The 20,011-nt window shown below is 40.8% G+C and overlaps 1 protein-coding gene across 2 annotated transcripts in view; it reads left to right on the top strand.

Annotated features, from left to right (window-relative positions):
- The window catches only part of KATNAL2 (katanin catalytic subunit A1 like 2), a 136,084-nt gene extending 117,273 nt beyond the window's left edge, over window positions 1–18,811 (top strand). For both annotated transcript variants that reach the window (XM_069104750.1, XM_069104743.1), the window contains 3 exons: window positions 15,283–15,445; window positions 17,873–17,975; window positions 18,474–18,811. In XM_069104750.1, the coding sequence (XP_068960851.1) occupies window positions 15,283–15,445; window positions 17,873–17,975; window positions 18,474–18,613 (406 nt within the window). In that variant the 3' untranslated portion in view covers window positions 18,614–18,811. The remainder of the gene's footprint in view (window positions 1–15,282; window positions 15,446–17,872; window positions 17,976–18,473) is intronic.
- Window positions 18,812–20,011: the final 1,200 nt, after the last annotated feature.

The raw sequence follows: 20,011 nt of genomic DNA, 5'->3' as shown, positions 1-20,011 counted from the left end.
ATTTGTCCTCAGATTTTCAAATATAATGCTTATTTTTGCCTTTGAAAAATGCTATCTAGGAATAAGAAGAGCTAGGTATAAATCCTGAATCTGACACTTACTAGTTGTGTGATCATAGGCAAGTTATATTACCTCTCTAACCTACAGTTTTCTCATCCGTAAAATGGGGATAATAATACTTTCCTTATCTATCTCACAGGTTCTTATGAAAAAAATTACTTGTCAAACTTCAAATCACTATATAAATGTGAGTAATGATGTTATTATTAGAAACTTATATTTTTGGATTTTTCCATTGCAGTGATCTGTCTTTCTACTTGCAGAGTATTGTCTGTTTTGTGAGTTTTAAAAAAAAATTTCTGATAATTTTTTTCCCAATTAGTTTCTTAAATAAGATATATAGTAGTTTTTTAAACTGTTTTTGTTGATCTAAAATCTTAATTAAGGTTCACACTTCTTGTCCTATCTTTCAAATCTTTAGTTGCATTTAAAATTATTTGGAAATCTGACAACCTTCATTTATAATTTCTTTATTCATTGATCTTTGCTTCACTACATCAATTTTCTAATTTTTTGCTTCCAGTGATGTTTCAGTTCTTTTATGTTACTGTTTTTTTAATTAATTCTTATTTTACCTAGTATCAGTGGGATGTATTTTTATTTTGTTAGACTATAATTCATTAATTACCAATTTTTTATCATTTGAAATTTCTTACATTGTTTGTTGTGCTATTTCAGCATACATTTCCATAGATGTTTAATCCCTTGAGTATTTTGGCTTGTAGAATGGCTTTATTTCAGTAGAGTTTTGCTTTGATTTGCTCTCCTGGACCCTCCAGGGCTGCTCCTCATCTCTGCTCTACTCAGCTCCTTAGATGGACTCTCTGGGCCTGCCCTTTGGTAGGTGTGGCATCTCCTACTGAGGGAACTACTCTACTGTAAGATGCCATTGCCAGTGCAGGGGGGCAAGGAGACAGAAATTCCTTCTTCCCTACCCCTACTCCCACTATTTTCTGGTAGAGGTGCAAAGGGAAAGGTAAAGAATAAATCCCTCTCAGGACCTGGGCTCTTCCTTAGATGGCTTTGTTCCCCAATGCCAGAGATGAATGTCCTTAAAGTTATGATGTGCTTTTTAAGGCATTTAAAGACATAACCAGTCATTGGAGTTGTTCAATCATTTTCTGTCCTGTCTGACTCTTCATGACCCCATTTTGGGTTTTCTTGACTGACATTGAAGTGATTTGCCATTTCCTTCTCCAGCTCATTTTACAGTTGAGGAAACTTGTGACTTGACCAAGGTCACACAGTAAGTGTCTGAGGCCAGATTTGAACTCTAAAGAGGAGTCTTCCTAACTTTAAACCCAACTCTCTATCTCCTGCACCACCTAGCTGCCCCATCAGTCATTGGCTAGCTACCATATAATTCCATCAGTTTCATTGAAGCACACCTTTCCTTCATTTGAGGAGTGGCAGTGATAAGAAGAACATGCTTTGTAACAGACTCTTATGGGACTGGCACCACATAAACTACAGGAGTCTTTGGATTGGGTAGATAGTCATAGTAGGCAGCTGGCCTGTGGGTGGGAGACTCAGTAGTAGATAATCTGGCTAAAAGCAAAAGTTACTGGGACACAACGGGTTGAATACTGGGCCAGAAGGCTGAATGAACTGGAAGGACCTGTGGACACGGCAGAGTGGTCAAGCTGGATGCTATGGCAGTGACAAAGGGCTAGGATTGATGGGGGAGGGGATCCCAATAGGTTCAGCAGATATTCTGATCTTATCCAAGACCAGAAAACCTGCAATATCGCCTGGAAAGAATCCAAGGTCTCAGGCTTAATTGGAGTGAGAGTTGTAGAAGTTTATTGTTACGCTTCCATGAGAAGCGGGCAAGAGTCCTTTAGGGGACCTGCGAGTGAGAGGGGTACATGCTTTTACCTTTAAAGGGTAGGGCTGCCTCAGTCCATAGACAAAGGTCAGAGCTGACCAAGAGGAGCAGCATGTGAACAGACAGTTTAGATAAGATTTGGGCCAGGTTGAAGGAGACAAAAGGCAAGGACAAAGGAGGGTGTGGGCCAGGCCCAGAAGAAATCAAGAGATTAGGTAAGAACCAAAGGGGTCACAGGGTGTTGCCTAGGTGGGATGTGGGATAGGGAGAAGGGGCAGAGCTCGAGGGCGGGAAAGGACAAATCACAACTTCACAGACTGGCTCCACAAGTTGGTCCGACCTAGACCCCAGGTACCCCATCTGGATGGCTAGCAGTGACAGCACAACCACAGTCTGGAAGGATCAGTGGTGGATGTGGGGCGGGGGGAGGACAGGCAGTGAGATCCTCCCCTTCCTTCTGGCTCCCATATTACTCTGGGAGAATGAAATTCAATTTGGAGGACACTTTGATATATTGTTGAAGGGGCCTGGGTGTAACTTATTTCACTGCAGCTGCTTCTTATTGTAGGATATTGGCTCTGGGCCCCCTCTTCCAAAGGCAATCAAACTATAAATTGGGTCCCCAGAGCTTAGATGGCTACTTCTAGAGGTAAGTCTGAGGTGTCCTCTACTACTATTGTTCAAAGTCTCCATTTGGAGCCTTCCCCCAGTATCATTCAACCAGTTACATCAGTGTCAGTTTGACCACTTTTTTTCTCCTAAAAATAAATTAATCCATTAACATAAATTAGCTTTTATAAAGGGATATTTATTGAGGAACTATAGCAAAGACAGAATTGTAAAAATATTCCCTCCCCATCTCTCCCAACTAAGGAACACTTAGTTTTGTACACCTTTTTATACACCCACTTAGTCTCTAGGGAAAGTGGATCAAAATTCATGTGGTGAATATCACATATTCCACCCACCAAATTCACTTGCATGAGTCACTTCCCCTGCCTGTGGGGCACAATGTTTTGGCTTCCAAGTAGATGCAATGTTCACCTGGGTCAATCACATTGTTCCTCAGGGGTAGTTCCTTGATGAGTTTGGCTGCTGTGGCTACCAGCAAACTCCACTGTGGACTATCCTTGCTGGACATTTAGCTTGTGTTGCTATGTAGCAGCAAGACATGGGAATACAGCTGCCTTCTAGGAATTAAAGAGGATGGGTCAAAAAGTACACTAAGGGCAGTGAAGGGGGAGTGACATGGTCAAAGAATTTGTCAAAAGATGTAATGGTACCAGATAGATGATAGTGTTTATGTTACCCTATTACCTATAGTGTGTGTGTGTTTTTACCCTTGTGGAGCTGGGATACAGGGTGTTGCTAAAATTATGCGAGCTGGTAAATGTTTGGTGCTCATTTGTCAAGATTAAAGCCCTCTGTTTTCCTTCTCAATAACAAATTTACTATATCAGCTCGACAGGTTTTATAAACATTTGTGTAATCTTTCTGTTCTGGTAGCTGAATCCGTAGGGAGAGCTTTAAGGTTGTGGTTGGGTTTGTTTGTTTTTTTGCTGCATGCCATGTTTTATGCATGCAGGGAGCGATGCTATGCCTGAGCAAAATAGAGGTCCTTCTATGGGTTGTGACTTTAGGGATTCCAGTAGGGGTCCTTCTGCTCCCCCCTGCCAAATTCTTCCCCTGTTTGCCCATTTATGCCTAAAATCCTACTAATATATGTTTTTCATTCTTGCAGTGGAGAGAATGCCTAAATGAAATCATGCCAGGGAAATGTAATAGTAGCTTAAATTTGTGCTCAGGTAAAAATGACTGAGATCAGATGATTTCCTTGAAAAAGGCTTTCATAGAAGGAAGGCAGGGAGGAAATGGGAAGGCATTCGCTTCCCAAATGGACAAGACAGAGTGCAACACAGGTAGAGGATGCTCCTATATTTTTTACTTCAAAATTTGGCAGTTTTTTTAAATCTATCATAGAAAATACTAGAAAAGTGCTCAACAAACAATAAATTCAGGATTTGCTGTGTCCATTGCTTTGTACTTGCCTCTTGAAGAAAATATTCATGATATACAGGAATTAGTCTTCCGAGTAGTCTACACATCCTTGGCCTCTTTCATTTATTAAAGTGGGCTATACTTTCTTATGTTTGTTTGCTTTTTTACCATTCTCCTCCATACCCACTTTTTCACTGATGTCATGGAGTGTGTTCTTAACATTTGTTTTAAAAAATTTTGAATTCCAAATTCCCTCTTTCCCTCCAGCACTACCGCTACTCATTGAGAAGGCAAGCAATAGTCATTGTATATGTGTGTGTGCACGTGTGTGTATTCCCAATTTAATTATGGACTAACCCTAGCCATATTGTATGATGATCAGTCACCAATCTGATGTGATAGCTCTTTCATTCCTACAGAGCCACTATTAAATATTGGAGATGGTATTACAGAAACTTGAAAGTTCCAAAAGACTAGCACTATAGGATTTAGAGCTAGAATACTTCATGATCACCTGACCCAGGGATTCTTAGCCAAAAGTCATGGAAATGACCCTGGTAAAGACTAAAAACCCTTTTCTCAGAATAAGGAGACGTTGCCTACATGAATAAAATGTTAAATTTCAGTTAGTAGCTAGTGAAAACAGAGATGTAAATTTTTTCCCATACAAGTTCACAGGTTTCCTGAAATCTATCCATGGATGCCAGGTTAAGAATCCCATATCTCTTCTAACCCATTCATTTTACAGGTGAGGACACAGGCCCAAATAGTTAAAGAACCTTGCCCAGAATCTCATACATAGTAAGTAGAAGAGTAGGTATTTGAACCCATTTCTCCTGATTTAAAATCTAGTGATACAGGTGGATCCCAGAGTTGTTGAGTGAGTCTGGCTTATAGATTCATGGTCTCTATAGACCTGTAAGTCATGTCATCATTTCCCTGATGCCACAGTCCTTCAAAAACAAAGGATAAACACAACCTATGAATAGACAGAGCTGCCTGAATGGGGACCCATCTAGCTGGGTAACTCAGTTGTCCTCTCGCTCTCCCTTTCCTTTTCTTTCTCTTTCTCCTCTCCAAAGGAAGGTTAATTTTGATGGCCAGAAGCTGCCCACTTAACTTAAGGTTTACAGACTAGATTCTTTCCTTCCTTCCTTCCTTCCTTCCTTCCTTCCTTCCTTCCTTCCTTCCTTCCTTCCTTCCTTCCTTCCTTCCTTCCTTCCTTCCTTCCTTCCTTCCTTCCTTCCCTCCTTCCTTCCTTCCTTCCTTCCTTCCTTCCTCCCTCCCTTCCTTCCTTCCTTCCTTCCTTCCTTCCTTCTTTCCTTCCTCCCTTTCTTTTTTCTTTTATTTTCCTTTCCTTCCTTCCTTCCTTCCTTCCTCCCTTCCTCCCTCCCTCCCTCCCTTCCTCCCTTCCTCCCTTCCTTCCTCCCTTCCTCCCTCCCTCCCTCCCTTCCTCCCTTCCTCCCTTCCTTCCTCCTTCCTTCCTTCCTTCCTTCCTTCCTTCCTTCCTTCCTTCCTTCCTTCACAAAACTTTAAACCTAGTTCACTCTGAAGCTCATAGATTGGACCACAGTATGTCCCTGCCCAAGCTCCATTTCATGGCTGTTTTTTGGACCCTCCTGGCTTAGACTGAGTGTCAATGGTAACTGTTTCTCTTTGGAACAGCAACCCTAAGGGTCTTCCCCCCACTCCCCGAGCTTGATTTCTTTTTCTTTTTTTATAATTAAAGGGGTAATCCCTTCACTCACTTCTTAAAGAGACCTATTCACTGAATGGGTGTTACCTCACTCTAAATCATGAAAGGCCCTTAGCCTAAAGGCCAGGGTCTCCCATTGTATCTTGGGTCATCTCCAGTCATCCTGATGAATATCTGGTCACTGGACCCAGATGGCTCTGGAGGAGAAAGTGAGTCTGATGACCTTTCAGAGCCTTCCCTCACTCAAATCATCACATGTCATCTCCCTGATGCCATGGTCCTCTTCGAAAATGAAGGACAAACACAAGACCATTGTGGTCAGTATTCAGTTTAAGACTGAGCTGGTTACTACCATCTGAGAAAAGTCCCACAGGGAGTGAGCCCAGGGTGCTAAATTATCTGTTCTATAATGTTTAAAGAATTTTGATACGTCTAAATTTATTTATGCATCATTGTCTTGGATAACTTAGGGCCTTGGAGGTTCCAGGTTGGAAGTGCTGAGAACAGCAAACTTCAGAAATCAGGGCAAGAAGGAGCTGTCATTGGTGTTGGTGCTGGTGTTGGGTGTTCAGTCATAGCTGACTCTTCATGACCCCGTGGACCATAGCAAACCAATATTATCCATGGGGTTTTCTTGGCAAAGATATAGGAGTAGCTTGTCATTTCTTCCTTCAGTGGATTCAGGCTAACAGAGGTTAAGTGACTTGCCCAAGGTCACACAGCTAGTAAGTGGCTCAGTCTGGATTTGTACTCAGATCTTCCTGAGGCTGGACCCAGCACTCCATCCTCTGAGATACCTAGCTGCTCCTCCAGGAAGGAACTAGGGGGACTCTAAATTTTGGTAGTTAAAAGTTTATTTTTCTTCTCTAGAGTAAAGAATGAAGATCCCATGATACATTTCATTTGTCCTTCGTTTTCTCCCTTGTATGACTTCTATTATTGATGTCATTAAAAGTGCATTCATCCAGCAGGGCTGTCGTTGTTTCATTTATGTTGTGCCTACCAGCAGTTTTGAAGTAAATCTCTTTCTTTAGAGCATTAGCTGATCAATAGAACCATCAGCAAGGGGCCTTTTTATCACCTACCTCTGCATTAAACAATTTTCTCATGGCATTTTGGGGATTTGGAGTTTGTTTCTTGAGGCCAGAGATGGGTCTTCTTGGGCTCAGTAGGCAAAGGAAAGAGAACAAGGCCAACTGCAGATGAATCTCTCTTTCTGCAGGCCCCACCTTCCTCCAGACCAGACAGAGGAAAGGATTGTGCAAGAAATACAGCAGCTTCTTGTGCTGCACACATCTGTGAGTAGCTTCCGCAGGCTTAGAACCTTAAAAACCTCTTTGACAACTCCCTCCCTTTCCTTTTCCCAAAGTGCCTAATCAACTGCCAAGTCTCCATTCTTCCCTCTGGGAATCTCTTGAATGGATTTTTTCTTCTCCCTTAGCATTGCTGGCACCTTAGTCTCGGCCTTCTTCACCGTCCTTTCACTTCCATTCCCCCCTGTTGCTGCCAGGGTCAGTGCTTCAGTAGGATTTGTGACCTCATCCATAGATACTTTCTCTAACAGTGCAGATCATACCTCATCTATACCTTATTGTTGTCCCATCCTATAGGATTCTTGCCCCCTTTCTTACATAATTCGTGCACACAGGACCCACCTAACAGTAAAAGTGCTCTGAAGCTTACTAGGTACATGATTATAGGAGAGTCATTTTCCTTCTAAAATCTTTCCCCTCATCTGAAAATGGAGACAATGACATATTACTGCCTAGCTCAAAGGGTTGTTTTGAGGAAAGGGTTTTATAAACTTCAGAGCTCTAAATAAATCAGAGTGACAGCTATCAATCAATAAGCATTTATCAAGTGTCTACGGTATACCATTTTAGGAGCTAGGGATACAAATACAAAGAATGAAGCAATCTCTACACTCATGAAGGCTTGCATTCTCAAGGGGGAGACAAGTTTGTGCATAAATATTTGCAGAATCAACTAAAGAAAATAAATAAATGTGGTGTTTGATCTACCATTTAGCATTTCAAATGTATTACCAGCATGATCGGTGAAAATCCCACAAGAAATATGGAAGGGCTTGACTGCTACATGTAGAAGAATTCAGGAGAGCCCGTCACAGTGCGGTTCCTGTACTCTATCCCTCTTTCATCCATGGCTTTTGGGCTCCCAAAATATTATAAATGTAAATAGATCCATACTGTTATGTATAGACTTATCTACATAGATCTATCCTTCTATCTAGTTGAATAGACACCCATACACATAGGGAATGAAGGTTCAAATTACAGATAACTCTATGCTTTATTACCTCCTGCTAATCACCTTGGACTGACTTTGAAAATTGTTGCAGGCAGCTTCACCAGGTCGGCAACCTCCCAGGGGAAAAGCTATTGCTAATCTCCCTTTCCTTTCTCCAGCTTCATATTGGTGCTGCATGATTCTTTTGCTGGGGAACCCACGTTACAACACGCAAACAAATGCTAGTGACCACTAATATATTTTTATTTCAAATAAACAGTGACAAAGGAATGTATGGAAACTGCAGGGGAAAACTAATTGTTGTCAGAGCATGTTGACTGGATATAGCACTAATTCCTTCCTCTAAAAAGAGAAGGGAAGGGCTATAAATAATTTCCTACCCTTTGACCCAGCAATACCACTTCTAGGGCTGTATCCCAAACAGATCATAGAAGTGGGAGGAGACCCGTATGTACAAAAATATTTACAGCGGCTCTTTGTGTGGTGGCAAAGAATTGGAAATCAAGGGGATGCCTATCTATTGGGGAATGGCTGAATAAGTTGTGGTATATGAATCTAATGGAATACTATTGTGCTATAAGAAGTGAGGAGCAGACGGACTTCATATTTACCTGGAGAGGCTTATAGGAACTGATGCTGAATGAGAACAGCAGAATAAGGAGAAATTTGTATACAATTACAGACTCAATGTATGTGTGACGACCAACTTTGATAGACTGGACTCTTCTCAACAATGCAGGGTTATAAGATAATTCCAAAAGACTCATGATGGAGAGAGATGTCTACTTGCAGAGAAAGAACTAGAAAGAACTGAGTTTGAATCCAGATTGAAGCAAACTATCTGCTCTCTTTCTTTTTCTTGTTTGGTTTTGTTTCCTCTTTCCCATTGTTCATTCCATCTGATACAATCCTTCTTTATAACCTAATGTCTAATGTGAAAGTATTTGCAGATCCTATACTTGATTGCATGCTCCATGGGGGGGGGGGGGGGGGGAAGGGGGGGGGGAGAAAATTTGAAACTCAAGGGATTCTAGAACTGAATCTTGTAAGCTAAAAGTAAACAAACAAATAAATAAAGACAAAAAAATGTAAACAAAAAGAGAAGGGAAGCAGAAATTCTAATTGTGTTGTAATGACCAACAGCTGACTTCTCCCTGACTCAGCCATGGAAGGAAGAAATTGCCCTTGGGGCAGCAGGAGTCATCTCACCCAACCTGGTAGGTGAGGCTTAGGACTCACTGGTCACAGACATTCTTGCCCTTGCCTCACCTGTGGCATTAACAAAACTAAATTGACTAAGAGGGACCTTTCCCTTCAGGGCATTTGAAGAAAAAAGCCACATACATGGCTGATTCAAGAGTCTCTCAGAACTCTACATGAACAGTCTCAGAAACTTTCATATAGAGCCTGAGCTCAACAAGGACTTGGATCCTGGAAAAGTGTCTGAAGGTCTGTGGTCACCCTAACACAGGGCCAGATCCTAATGGAAAGTATGTAAATACTTACATACAAGGTAGTTTGGGAGGGAAGGCACTAGTGGATGAGGAGATCAGAAAGGATAGTAGAAGGTAGTGCTTGACAGGATGATTTCAGAAAAACCTGGAAATGCTTATATGAACTGATGCATAGTGAAGTGAGCAGAACCAGGAGAACATTGTAGTAACAACAATATTATACAATGAAGAATTGTGAATGGCTTAGCTATTCTCAACAATACAGTGATCCAAGACAATCCCAAAGGACTCATGATGGAACATACTATCCACCTCCAGAGAAAGAATTGGTATTCTTTGAATACAGACTGAAGCATGCTATTTTTCACTCTTTCATTTTTATTTTATTTGGGTTTTTTGGTACAAAACTACTAATATGGAAATATTTTACATAATTGCACATATATGACCTATATCTGATTGCTCTGACATCTCAGGGAGAAAGGAATGGAATTTGGAACTCAAAACTTTCAGTAAAAATATTTTAAAATTGGGGGAAAATGGGGTGCCTGAGCTGAATCTGGAAGAGAGGAATTCTGCAAAGTTCAAATGAGAAAGGAATACAATCCAGGCATGAGGAATGGCCAATGAAAAGACAGAGAGATAGGAAATAGAGTATTATGTCTGAGGACAAGCAAGACCAGTTTGGCAAAAATCTCAGAATGCAGAGGGGGAGAAATGTGTAAGGAAGGGAGAAGGATAGATTGTGTAAAGGGTTTTCAATGCCTTTATAACTGTAGTCTGTTTTGCTCGAGGCTCTCTTCTTGATTCTACCCTATCTCCCAACTTAACCTCCTTCCTCTTCCTTGTTTCAACCTAGTCTCTCTCTTAAGGATTTTTAAAATCTCTGTAGTCTTTCTATTGTTTTGGCTTCTCCCCCCCCCAAACCCTCCTTTACCTGGTACAGATAAGCATGAGATTTATGAAGGTCTTCACTCTCCACTCTGCACTTCTATGTTTGAGCAATAATATCCTACACCTCAGAACAAGTAGTTAAATTCTAACATTCTTCCCCTATCCTTTCCTAGGCTATTTCTTTAATGAAGTATGTTACCTTGTTGCTTTGTTTTTTCCACTGACCCTTAGAAAGGATAGAATTCCAAAGGGACAACTGCCTCTTCCTCTCCTTTGAATATTTAAGTTTCCTGGTTCCTCACTTGTCAAATGATGCCCAAGGTCCCTTCTGGCTCCGGATCTGAGATCCTTTGATGCTAAGTGGGAGAATTTGGCCTTGAACCCAGTGCCTCATGCTCTGAATCCTGCTCTTTCTGCACTGGGACATAGTAACTCTCCTGTATCCTCCCGGTTGCTTGTAAGGTCCTAGAGGAAAGGAACTGGTTTTTAATTTTAAAAATTTAATTTAATTTTTAGAATTTTGTCTTTATATGCCCAGTGTTTATAAGTGGATTGGACATAGTAGGCCCTTAGCAAATGCTGTTGGATGGATGGGTGGATGGATGGATGGATGGATGGATGGATGGATGGATGGATGGATGAAGTTCTTGGCTCCTAAAAGTCTTTGCACACCAGGTGTCATCCCGATGTTGACCAGGGCTCGGACTTCATGTGCCAGATCGCTCTGGTTTGCATCTTTGGCACAAACATAAGGGCTTTCATGTCACTAGAAGCTGGCATGTTGGTTTTTCTTTTAGCCTTACTTTCAGGGGGATTTATGACAGCTCTGAGTTTGGGCAGGTTGTAACGTTCCTGCCCTACAGAGAGTTGGTTATTTAGAGCCAAGAACATCAAATAAGCCCTTACAAAGGAGGCTTGTAACCAACTGTAGAGTGATACCTCAGTTATGCCCAACAGTCCTCTTTCTGGAACAGAATTGAAAACCAGAAGAAATGGGGAAAGGGCCTTTGAGTAACACAAATAGATTTTTTACAAAGTCCATGTACTAAGGGCAATGTGTTCAAACTTTATTTATTGACCTTTTCTTTAGACAAGATACCAACAATCTATGCAGCTGCTTTACTGGCCCAAAGTTGAGTTTGTCTGGAAATAAAGAGACAGAAAAATTTGAACTAGTGGACTCAAGAACTCAAACAATAATAGTATTTAGCAAAAGGACAAATAGCCCTGAGCACACACATTAGTAGTGCAGTACCAGAGTTGAAAACCAAAGGTGCTTTACAATAGCTTAGGGTGAGCCTGGCATTCTTGACTCAATTCAGCAATTATTAGTCACCTAATACGTACAAGGCTATGTCAGGAGAAGACAAACTCTGGCCAGTCCTATAATCTGCAAAGTCTTCACATGGACTATGTATTTTGGTGTGAGGGACCAACCCAGGTCAGTTGGAAGAACTCATTAGTTTGGCCTTGGGGTGACAAATTTTTCAACCAAAGTAACTCATAAAAATCTTTTTGGTTATGGAGTATGTGTGTGTGTGTGTGTGTGCGCGCACACGTGTGTGCGTGCACATGCTGGTAGAAAGAGGAAAGAAAAGATCTTTCAAGTATAAAAATTGATATTCATAAATTGACCCTAAGTCATCAAAGAAAGGTTAAAAATTTTATTCAATATCCTCAGTTTAAAAAGATAGGGTAAGTGTGTGAAACATCCAGAAAGCTCTTCATTCAAACTAGAACAATGATCTGAATCTAATGCAATGAAGTACGGATAAATGTAAGATTCTACCTTTAGTTTCAAAGAATTAACATTATAAGTACATTTGGGAGAAGATGAGGCTAGACTGCAATTATTGGAAGAGAAAAAATCTGAGTGATTTAATGCATTGCTCTATCAATATCAGGTAACAGTGTGACAAGACAGTGAAAAATAACTGTAGTAGCTCTGGTGTCCAGAATGTATTCTGACTGGGTCAGACCTCATCAGCAGTATAGTGTTCAATTCTGAGTGTTGAAGGAGGGCGGCCACGGTAGTGAGGGGACTGGAAACCATGCCATAAAAGATAAGTTGAAGAACTTGGGGATGTTTAACCCAGGATAGAGAAGACTTAGAGGAGACAATAGTAACCATTTTCTGAAATTTAGAATCATAGATCTAGAGTTAGCAGGAACCCCTCAAACCATCTAGTGCTATTCATAAAAAGTAGCCCTCTGAAGTTTTGAAGGGATTCTTTGATATGGTCTGTCTCTTCCTGCTCATTTGCATGATTTTCCTTTGATCTGGGAAATATATACATAGAATCACATTTTTCATTATGTCATATATGGGATTTCTCTCTGGTGATAACCTGTGGATTCTGTATATTGTCACTATTCTGGTTCCAATATTTTTAGGCGACTTTATGAGTTATTAAGATGCAACATTCAGATTTTAAAATTATGTTTTTGAGAAGTCAAATTATTCTTAAGTTAACTTTCTGTAGCCTTTTTCAGGTTTTTGATATTGTATGTTTTTCTGGTTTTGCTATCTTTTAACTTTGCTTTAACATGCTTGATATTGTTGTTTAATGTTTAAATTCTATTTTCTGCCATTCTTTTTTTCAAGATGCCCAACATTTTGCTAAGGTTTTCTAGAAGCTTCTATTGTCACCTACCTGTTCAACTCTTTTCTCTTCCTTTATTTGTTAGTGAGATCTTCTTATTTCTTTTGGAGCTTGGTAATCATTTTATAAACATTTCTGGGATTCCAGTTTTAGTTGTTGAAGAATTATTCTTCTTTTGTAGTTTTGTCCTGGAATTTACTTATCGGATAGTATTTCTTCATGGCATTAGGAATTGTCCTTTGCTTATTTTCTCAGTCTTTCTGCTGATTTCCTCACCACCATATCCATCATGACTTAACTCAACCTTTCCTTTGTTGACGGATGGAGGACTCTCACTGACTCTTTGCCAAGGGAGGAATCACTATGGGTGGTTGGTGAAGGCTTGCTGTAATTATCCCATCTGAAATTGTTTAAAATCTTTTTTTTTAAGTTCAGTAGGCTCTATCATCTGGGGAACAGACAAAACCAGCACCTGTGATAGACTGAGGTAGTTGTGAAGGTCACTCTACCTACAAGTAGCTTCTAACTTTCTTTGGTTCAGTAGCATGAAGCCCAGGGTGGGGTTGGAAGCATGCAATAGAGTATGAATTAGCCTTTGTTCTTTGTTTACAAAAATATACCAACTTACTGTAGGGATCACTTTAAGGGAGTTTCCTTTTGATAGTAATTTTACTTTTAGAATATTTCTTACTCTTTCTGAGATGGAGGTAAAGAACTATCAGTGTCATTTTCAAGGGATATTTATTCTATTGAATTATTCATCATCTTTAAATAATACTGAGCACCAAGGTACTGTACAAGAAAAATAATGGGTAGCTCCTGCCCTTCAGGAATTCACAGTTGAAAACAGACCAGGGTTAGATTGATATACACCTCACTTCAAAAGACGTACTGACACATTAAAATGGCAAAAAATGTGAGCTATGTTTCAGGAAATCATAGGTTAAAAAAAAAAAGAAAAACATGGGTTAAAAATCTGTATTTATACTGGATTCATCAGGGAGGCATTAAACTTTTAGAGGCCACTGGCGAAGTTGGGCAGCGTGGCAGTTTATAGTAACCTAACATTTATAGCTGTAAAGGACTTTTGATACCAGAAATAACATTTACATAGTGCTTTAAAGCTTCTGAAGTGCTGTAATATGTTGTCTCATTTGATCCTCATAACAATCCTGTGGGGGTAGTTGGAATTATTATCCCTATTTTACCAATGAAGAAACCTAAGCTGAGAGGTAAATAATTTGCCTAGGGTCACATGACTAGTAAGTGTGTAAAGTGGCATTTGAACTCAGATCTTCCTGACTTCAAACCCAGTGGTCTTCACCACTGTGTCACCTAGATTCCTTCTTATTTTTCCACCATTATTTTTGTTTGTTTGTTTTTAGTATTCACATTTATAAGATTTTAAGTTCCAAACTTTTTTCTCCGTCTCCCCTCCCCGCTCCCCAAGATGGCAAGCAGTCTGATATAGGCTATACATGTACAATCACATTATACTAATTTCCACCTTAGTCATGTTGTGAAAGAAAAATCAGAACAAAAGGGAAAAACCACAAGAAAGAAAAAAAAAGAAAAAGAAAATAGTCCACTTTAGGGGTGGCTAGGTAGCACAGTGAATGGAGTCAGGGGGACCTGAGTTCAAATTCAGCCTCAGACACTTAATACTTATTGGCTGTGTGACCTTAGGCAAGTCACTTAACCCCAATTGCCCTGCCTTCCCCTATTCCAAAAAGCAAAAAAAAAAAAAATAGTCTACTTCAATCTGCATTCAGATTCAATAGTTCTTCCTCTGGATGTGGATAGCATTTTCTCCCATGAGTCTTTTGGAATTGCCTTGGATCATTGTATTGCTGAGAAGACTAGTGATCATCTAAGTCCCCGATTTTACAGATGAGGAAACTGAGACCCAGGGAAGTGATTTGATTAAGACAACACAATTAACAAGTAATGGAAGTGGGATTTGAAACCAGGTCCTCAGATTCCAAATTCAGCATTTTCTCCATTCACTGAGGAGTTTGCTAGGGATTGAAATGGCTATTGAATTCCCCAAAGTGCCCAAATTATTTCCAAACACACACACACACACACACACACACATACACACATGCATAAATGGATGTACACACATATATATACATATATACACATGCATACATGGATGTACACATATATTTTCTCTCTCTCTTTTTTTTTTTTTTGCTTTTTGGAGGGCAATTGGAGTTAAGTGACTTGCCCAAAGTCACGTGGCCAGTAAGTGTGTCAAGTGTGGTGCTCTATTTACTGCACTACCTAGCCACCCCATACACACATATTTTCACCAATTCTTTCTCCCCAGTCAACCTGAAAATAAGTATTATATTGCTCACCCATAATTGTTAACATATAAAATAACTCCCTGTATCGGACTACCTGTAAGATATAATACCTGGCTGAGAATTTCCACTTTCACTCATCTTACTTCTGTTTCTGATGACATTCCAGGGAGTTAGATTGTGCAATGTTACGCCGCCTGGAGAAGAGGATTTTGGTGGATCTCCCGACCAAGGAGGCGAGACAGGCCATGATCCGCCATTGGCTCCCTGCTGTGAGCAACAGTGGCGGCATAGAGCTCCATGCTGAGCTGGAGTACGGCCTGCTGGGCGAGGTGACAGCCAACTTCTCCCACCCCCACCCTTACACAGGGAGCTCTGTTCTCTAAACCACCAAGTCCTAGGTCAGCACCTAAGCTTAAGGAAATAAGGTGCCCCCTCCCAGGGCTTAAATAAACAGGGTGGTCTTGGCCAGGGTCTTGCCAACGTAGCCAGTTAAAGCTTGAAGAATAAGGTGGAAAAATATTAGAGCAGAACCAGTATTGCCACCTCAGAGGGATTCTTGTACTAGGTGGAAGGCTGGATGAGATGATTCCTTTCATTCCAGGAAGTTTAAATCAATGGGAAGGAATTATTTTATTTAATTGGGGAGAGGGAGGGCAAAGATCTCTTCCATGTTTAATTCCCTTTCAGATTGGGGTATGAGAAAAATCGTCAGAAACTCATATTGTAGGTGTAGCTCCTGTCCAAGTACCCCCAGCGCAGCTTGGGGACCCGTGAGAGGTAGGAATGTCCCAGGTTACTTGATAAGGGAATTTCTGGAGATGAGAGCTTGTCCTGGACCCCCTTCTCCCTCTATACTATTTTGCTTGGTGATCTCATCAGCCCCCTGCGTTCAGTGATCATCGCTATGTAAATGATTCTCGGATCTATTTGTCCAGACCTGACTTCTCTCCTGACCTCCAGTCCTGCCTCTACAACTGACTTTTGGATATTTTGAACTGAAGATCCCATCAGTGTCTTAAGTTCAGCATGTCCAAACCGAAGTCAGTGTTTTTGCCCATTATCCCCCACCCCCCCAAGCCCTTTCCTCTTCCTAACTTCCCTGTTACTGATGAAGAGCATCCATCACCTAGGCTGAAAACCTAGGTATCCCCCTCATCTCCTCACTCTCTCTCAACTTCCATAGCCATTCATTCGCCACGTCCTGTTTGCTTCTTCCATCCTCTGACCCTGCCACTCTGGTGCAGACCCTCAGCACAGTTGGGTGCCCCTGTCACAAGTCTCTCCCCACTCCTGTCCATAGTCCACTCAGCTGTCAGGAGTTCTTCCTTGGGCACAGATCTGATTTCATCACCCCTCTCTATTGGTTCAGCTCCCATGGCTCCCTGTTATAAAATCGTTTGTTTGGCTCTCAGAACCTTTTGTAACCTGGCCCCTTCCTACTCCTTGCTCCCCTGTGTGATCTAGTGACACTGGCCTCCTGGCTCTTCCTCACGTGTGTCCTTCCATCTCCAGACCCGACATTTTACTGGCTGTTCCTCACGCCTAGAACACTCTCCCTCATCTTCCCTACCTCTCTAACTTCCTTCAAGTCAGCCGAGTCTACCCTCTGCAAGAAGCCTTTCCCAGTCTTCCTTAATTTTAGGACCTATCCTCTAAGATGAATTTACGCTATGTATATTTCATTGGTACATAATTTTTTTCATGACTCTCCCATTAGACTGTGAACACCTTGAGGGAAGGGACTGTTTTTTGCCTTTCTTTGAATTCCCAGTACTTAGCCCAGTGCCTTGTAGCCCAGTGTCTAGTAGGTGCTTAATAAATGTTTGTAGAGGGGTGGCTAGGTGGTGCAGTGAATAGAGCACCAGCCCTGGAGTCAGGAGGACCTGAGTTCAAATCTGGCCTCAGACACTTGACACACTTACTAGCCATGTGACTTTGGGCAAGTCACTTAATCCTAATTGCTCTCAAAAAAAAAAAAGGCAAAATAAATAAATGTTTGTAGGTTAACTGACTAGGAGATCCTCTTTGCAAGGTTTCCTTTAGGGGCCTGGGATTGAAACAAAGTTCAGTATTTCTTTTGCACTAATGTAAAAAGTGCTATACTGGGGGATAAATAATGAACTGAGATAGTCCCTATCCTCAGGAAGCTCTCAGTGATACCTGTATATAAAAACTATGATAAAACTTAGTGAATGATTAAGCATACAAGAGACAGGTTGAACTGAGTAGTCTGAGAAATCCAAGGAAGGGATATAATTTCCCTAACTGGAGGGATAAGGGAGAGTGTCATGGAGGAGATGGTGCCTGGGCTGGACCTGGAAGAAGGATTTCAGCAGCAGAGATGGGATGCGGAGGTTTCTTCTCCAGGTTTGGAGAGCACCAGTGACAGGTATTCCTTGAGTTTTATGCAGAATAAGACAATTTAGTGGCTGCGGCAGATTAGACTTAGGAGTCCGCAGAGCCCCTCCTTCTTCCAAGTTTTACCTGCAATTCATCCCACCAGTGAGGTGAGACAAAATCTCTTGATATGTTAGGAATTTGTTTAATGTTCTAATTCATCCACTTAACCAAACCATGCATTCATTATTTTCTTAACAAACCTTTGTAAATTCCTTAGAAGCATCAGATGCAGAGAGCTCTCTAGCTACATACAGAGGGAAAATCAGGGACCATTCATCATACGAAAAAGGGAACATTCAAGAAAATGGAGTTAAATGGCTGGCAAACTAATGTTTTTTTTTTTGTTATTGCTTCAGGAGACTGAGGGCTACTCTGGCTCAGACATCAAGCTAGTCTGCAAGGAAGCAGCCATGCGACCTGTGAGAAAAATCTTTAATGCACTTGAAAATCTCCAATCAGGTACATGAGAAGCTTGATGAAGACCATAGTTGTGTTTTGTGTTTCCCAGCCTAACACTCGCCAGCAGGTGGAGCCTTGCCCACGTCCCTGGCCTAGACTTGCAACGTGGTTGACAGGTCTAGGGGCTCTGGGCTCCTTGCACATTTTTTTTAGTGTCTTGTTTGGGATCGTATTTGCTTTCAGATGATAAATACCCAAAGGCCCAGAGTTCTATTTCTTTTGCAAATTCTGTTTGACATTGAGCCATCCATTTAGGCACTATATAAATATTACATAATGTTTTGATAAAGCTACATTTGGGTCACCTTTGGGTCGGGATTTCAGATACTAGACTCAGTCTCACATTAAGCATCTCCTTTCCTCCTCTATTTACTTTAGCTTCGCTGCATTAACCATTAAGTGTGCTACATTATGTATGTATCACATTGATAGAAGGCCTATTAGCATTTCGACAGCATTGATCAACATCAGGTCGATTATTGTTATGTTTTTACCTAGAGAACAGCAATTTACATGCCATCCAGCTGGACACCGTAACTACGGCGGACTTTCTGGATGTGATGGCTCACACCAAACCTTCTGTCAAGAACTTGATTCAGAAATATTCAGCCTGGCAAAGCGACTACGAATCTGTCTGAATTTACCCTTGCCCCTTCCCCACCATCTCCAGAGACATAAGTGGGACAAATTGACTGACTGCAAAAGTGAAAAGAATTCATTCATTTTTTTTGGAAAAGGTCTTATTTTGGAAAACTTGACTTTAGTGTATTTTCGATGGAAATCTGAGATGCCTTTTACATTTTATATGATAAATAACAAGATATTGTGAAATCCAATTATATGTGTGTAATATTGTTTCTCTTCTACAATACAATGGAGATATTCTTTCAATTGCTTTGCATAAAACTTTGATGAATAATTACCCACATTAGTTTTCTTTTTAAAAAAATTCATTTCATAGTATTTTATTTTTTCCAATTACATATAATGACAATTTTTAGCTGTCATTAAAAAAAAAAGATTTTGAGTTTCAAGTTTTTCTCCCTTCCCATCCCCTTCCTGAAGACGTCAAGTAATCAGATATAGGTTATACACCCACATTATGGTTACGTTGGTACCACACAGCTGATTTTTAGGAGGAATCTGCTGAAAGCTGATTCTGAGAGCTTCTTTGACACTTGTCATTTTAGTGAGTATAAAGAAAATGAACAGCAATATTTATTAAGTGCTTAAAATGTACTGGGCCCCCTGCTAAACTTTGGGGATACAAATACAGGCAAAAACACTGTGCCTGTCCTCCAAAAATTCCCTTCCTAATGGGAAGGCATGATTATAAATAACTATATACATACAAAATATATACAGAGTGTATATACATGCATATATATTATATGTATATATATATAAATATAGACAGACTGGATGGAAGAGAGGGATAAGGGTGGGGGAGGAAGGGAGGGAGGGAAAGGCTTATTGCAGAAGATGGCATTTGAGCTGAATCTTGAAGGAAGCCAGAGGAGCAAGGAGAAACACATGAGAGGCACAGCCAGTGGAGAAGCACTCAATTAAGAGTTGGAGTGTTGTGCCCAAGGACTGGCAAGAAAGCCAGTGTAGCAAGAGACAAGTATAAGAAGCCTGTAAATCTAGGAAGGGACCAGGTTGTCAGAGGCTTTGAATGTGGAAAAGAGAGGACTTTATATTTGATCCTGGAGGTAATGGGGAATCACTGGAGTTTATTGAGGGGAAGGGGATGACACAGTAAGAACCCCATCTTAGGAAAATCACTGCTCTCTCCATTTGGACCCATCCTCCACTAGGCTGCCAAGGAGGGACACTTAAGGCAGGGAGAAAATTTAGAAAGTTGTTGTAATAGTTCAGGCTACAGGTGAGAAGAGGGCCTAGAACTGAACAAGGTGACTGTGGGGTGGGGAGAAGCCATATATAAGAGATGCTGAAAAGGTAGAAATAAAAAAATTTGACAACAAGCTAAAAATGTGGACTCAGAGTCAGGAGTTAAAGATGCCTTATAGGTTTTA

Source organism: Petaurus breviceps, unplaced genomic scaffold, assembly GCF_028583685.1.
Source record: "Petaurus breviceps papuanus isolate PSGF00001 unplaced genomic scaffold, PetGlider_PUasm1.0 131, whole genome shotgun sequence".
Lineage (NCBI taxonomy): Eukaryota > Metazoa > Chordata > Mammalia > Diprotodontia > Petauridae > Petaurus > Petaurus breviceps.
Note: the sequence above shows the minus strand (reverse complement) of the source record. Positions and strands in the feature narration are given on the sequence as shown.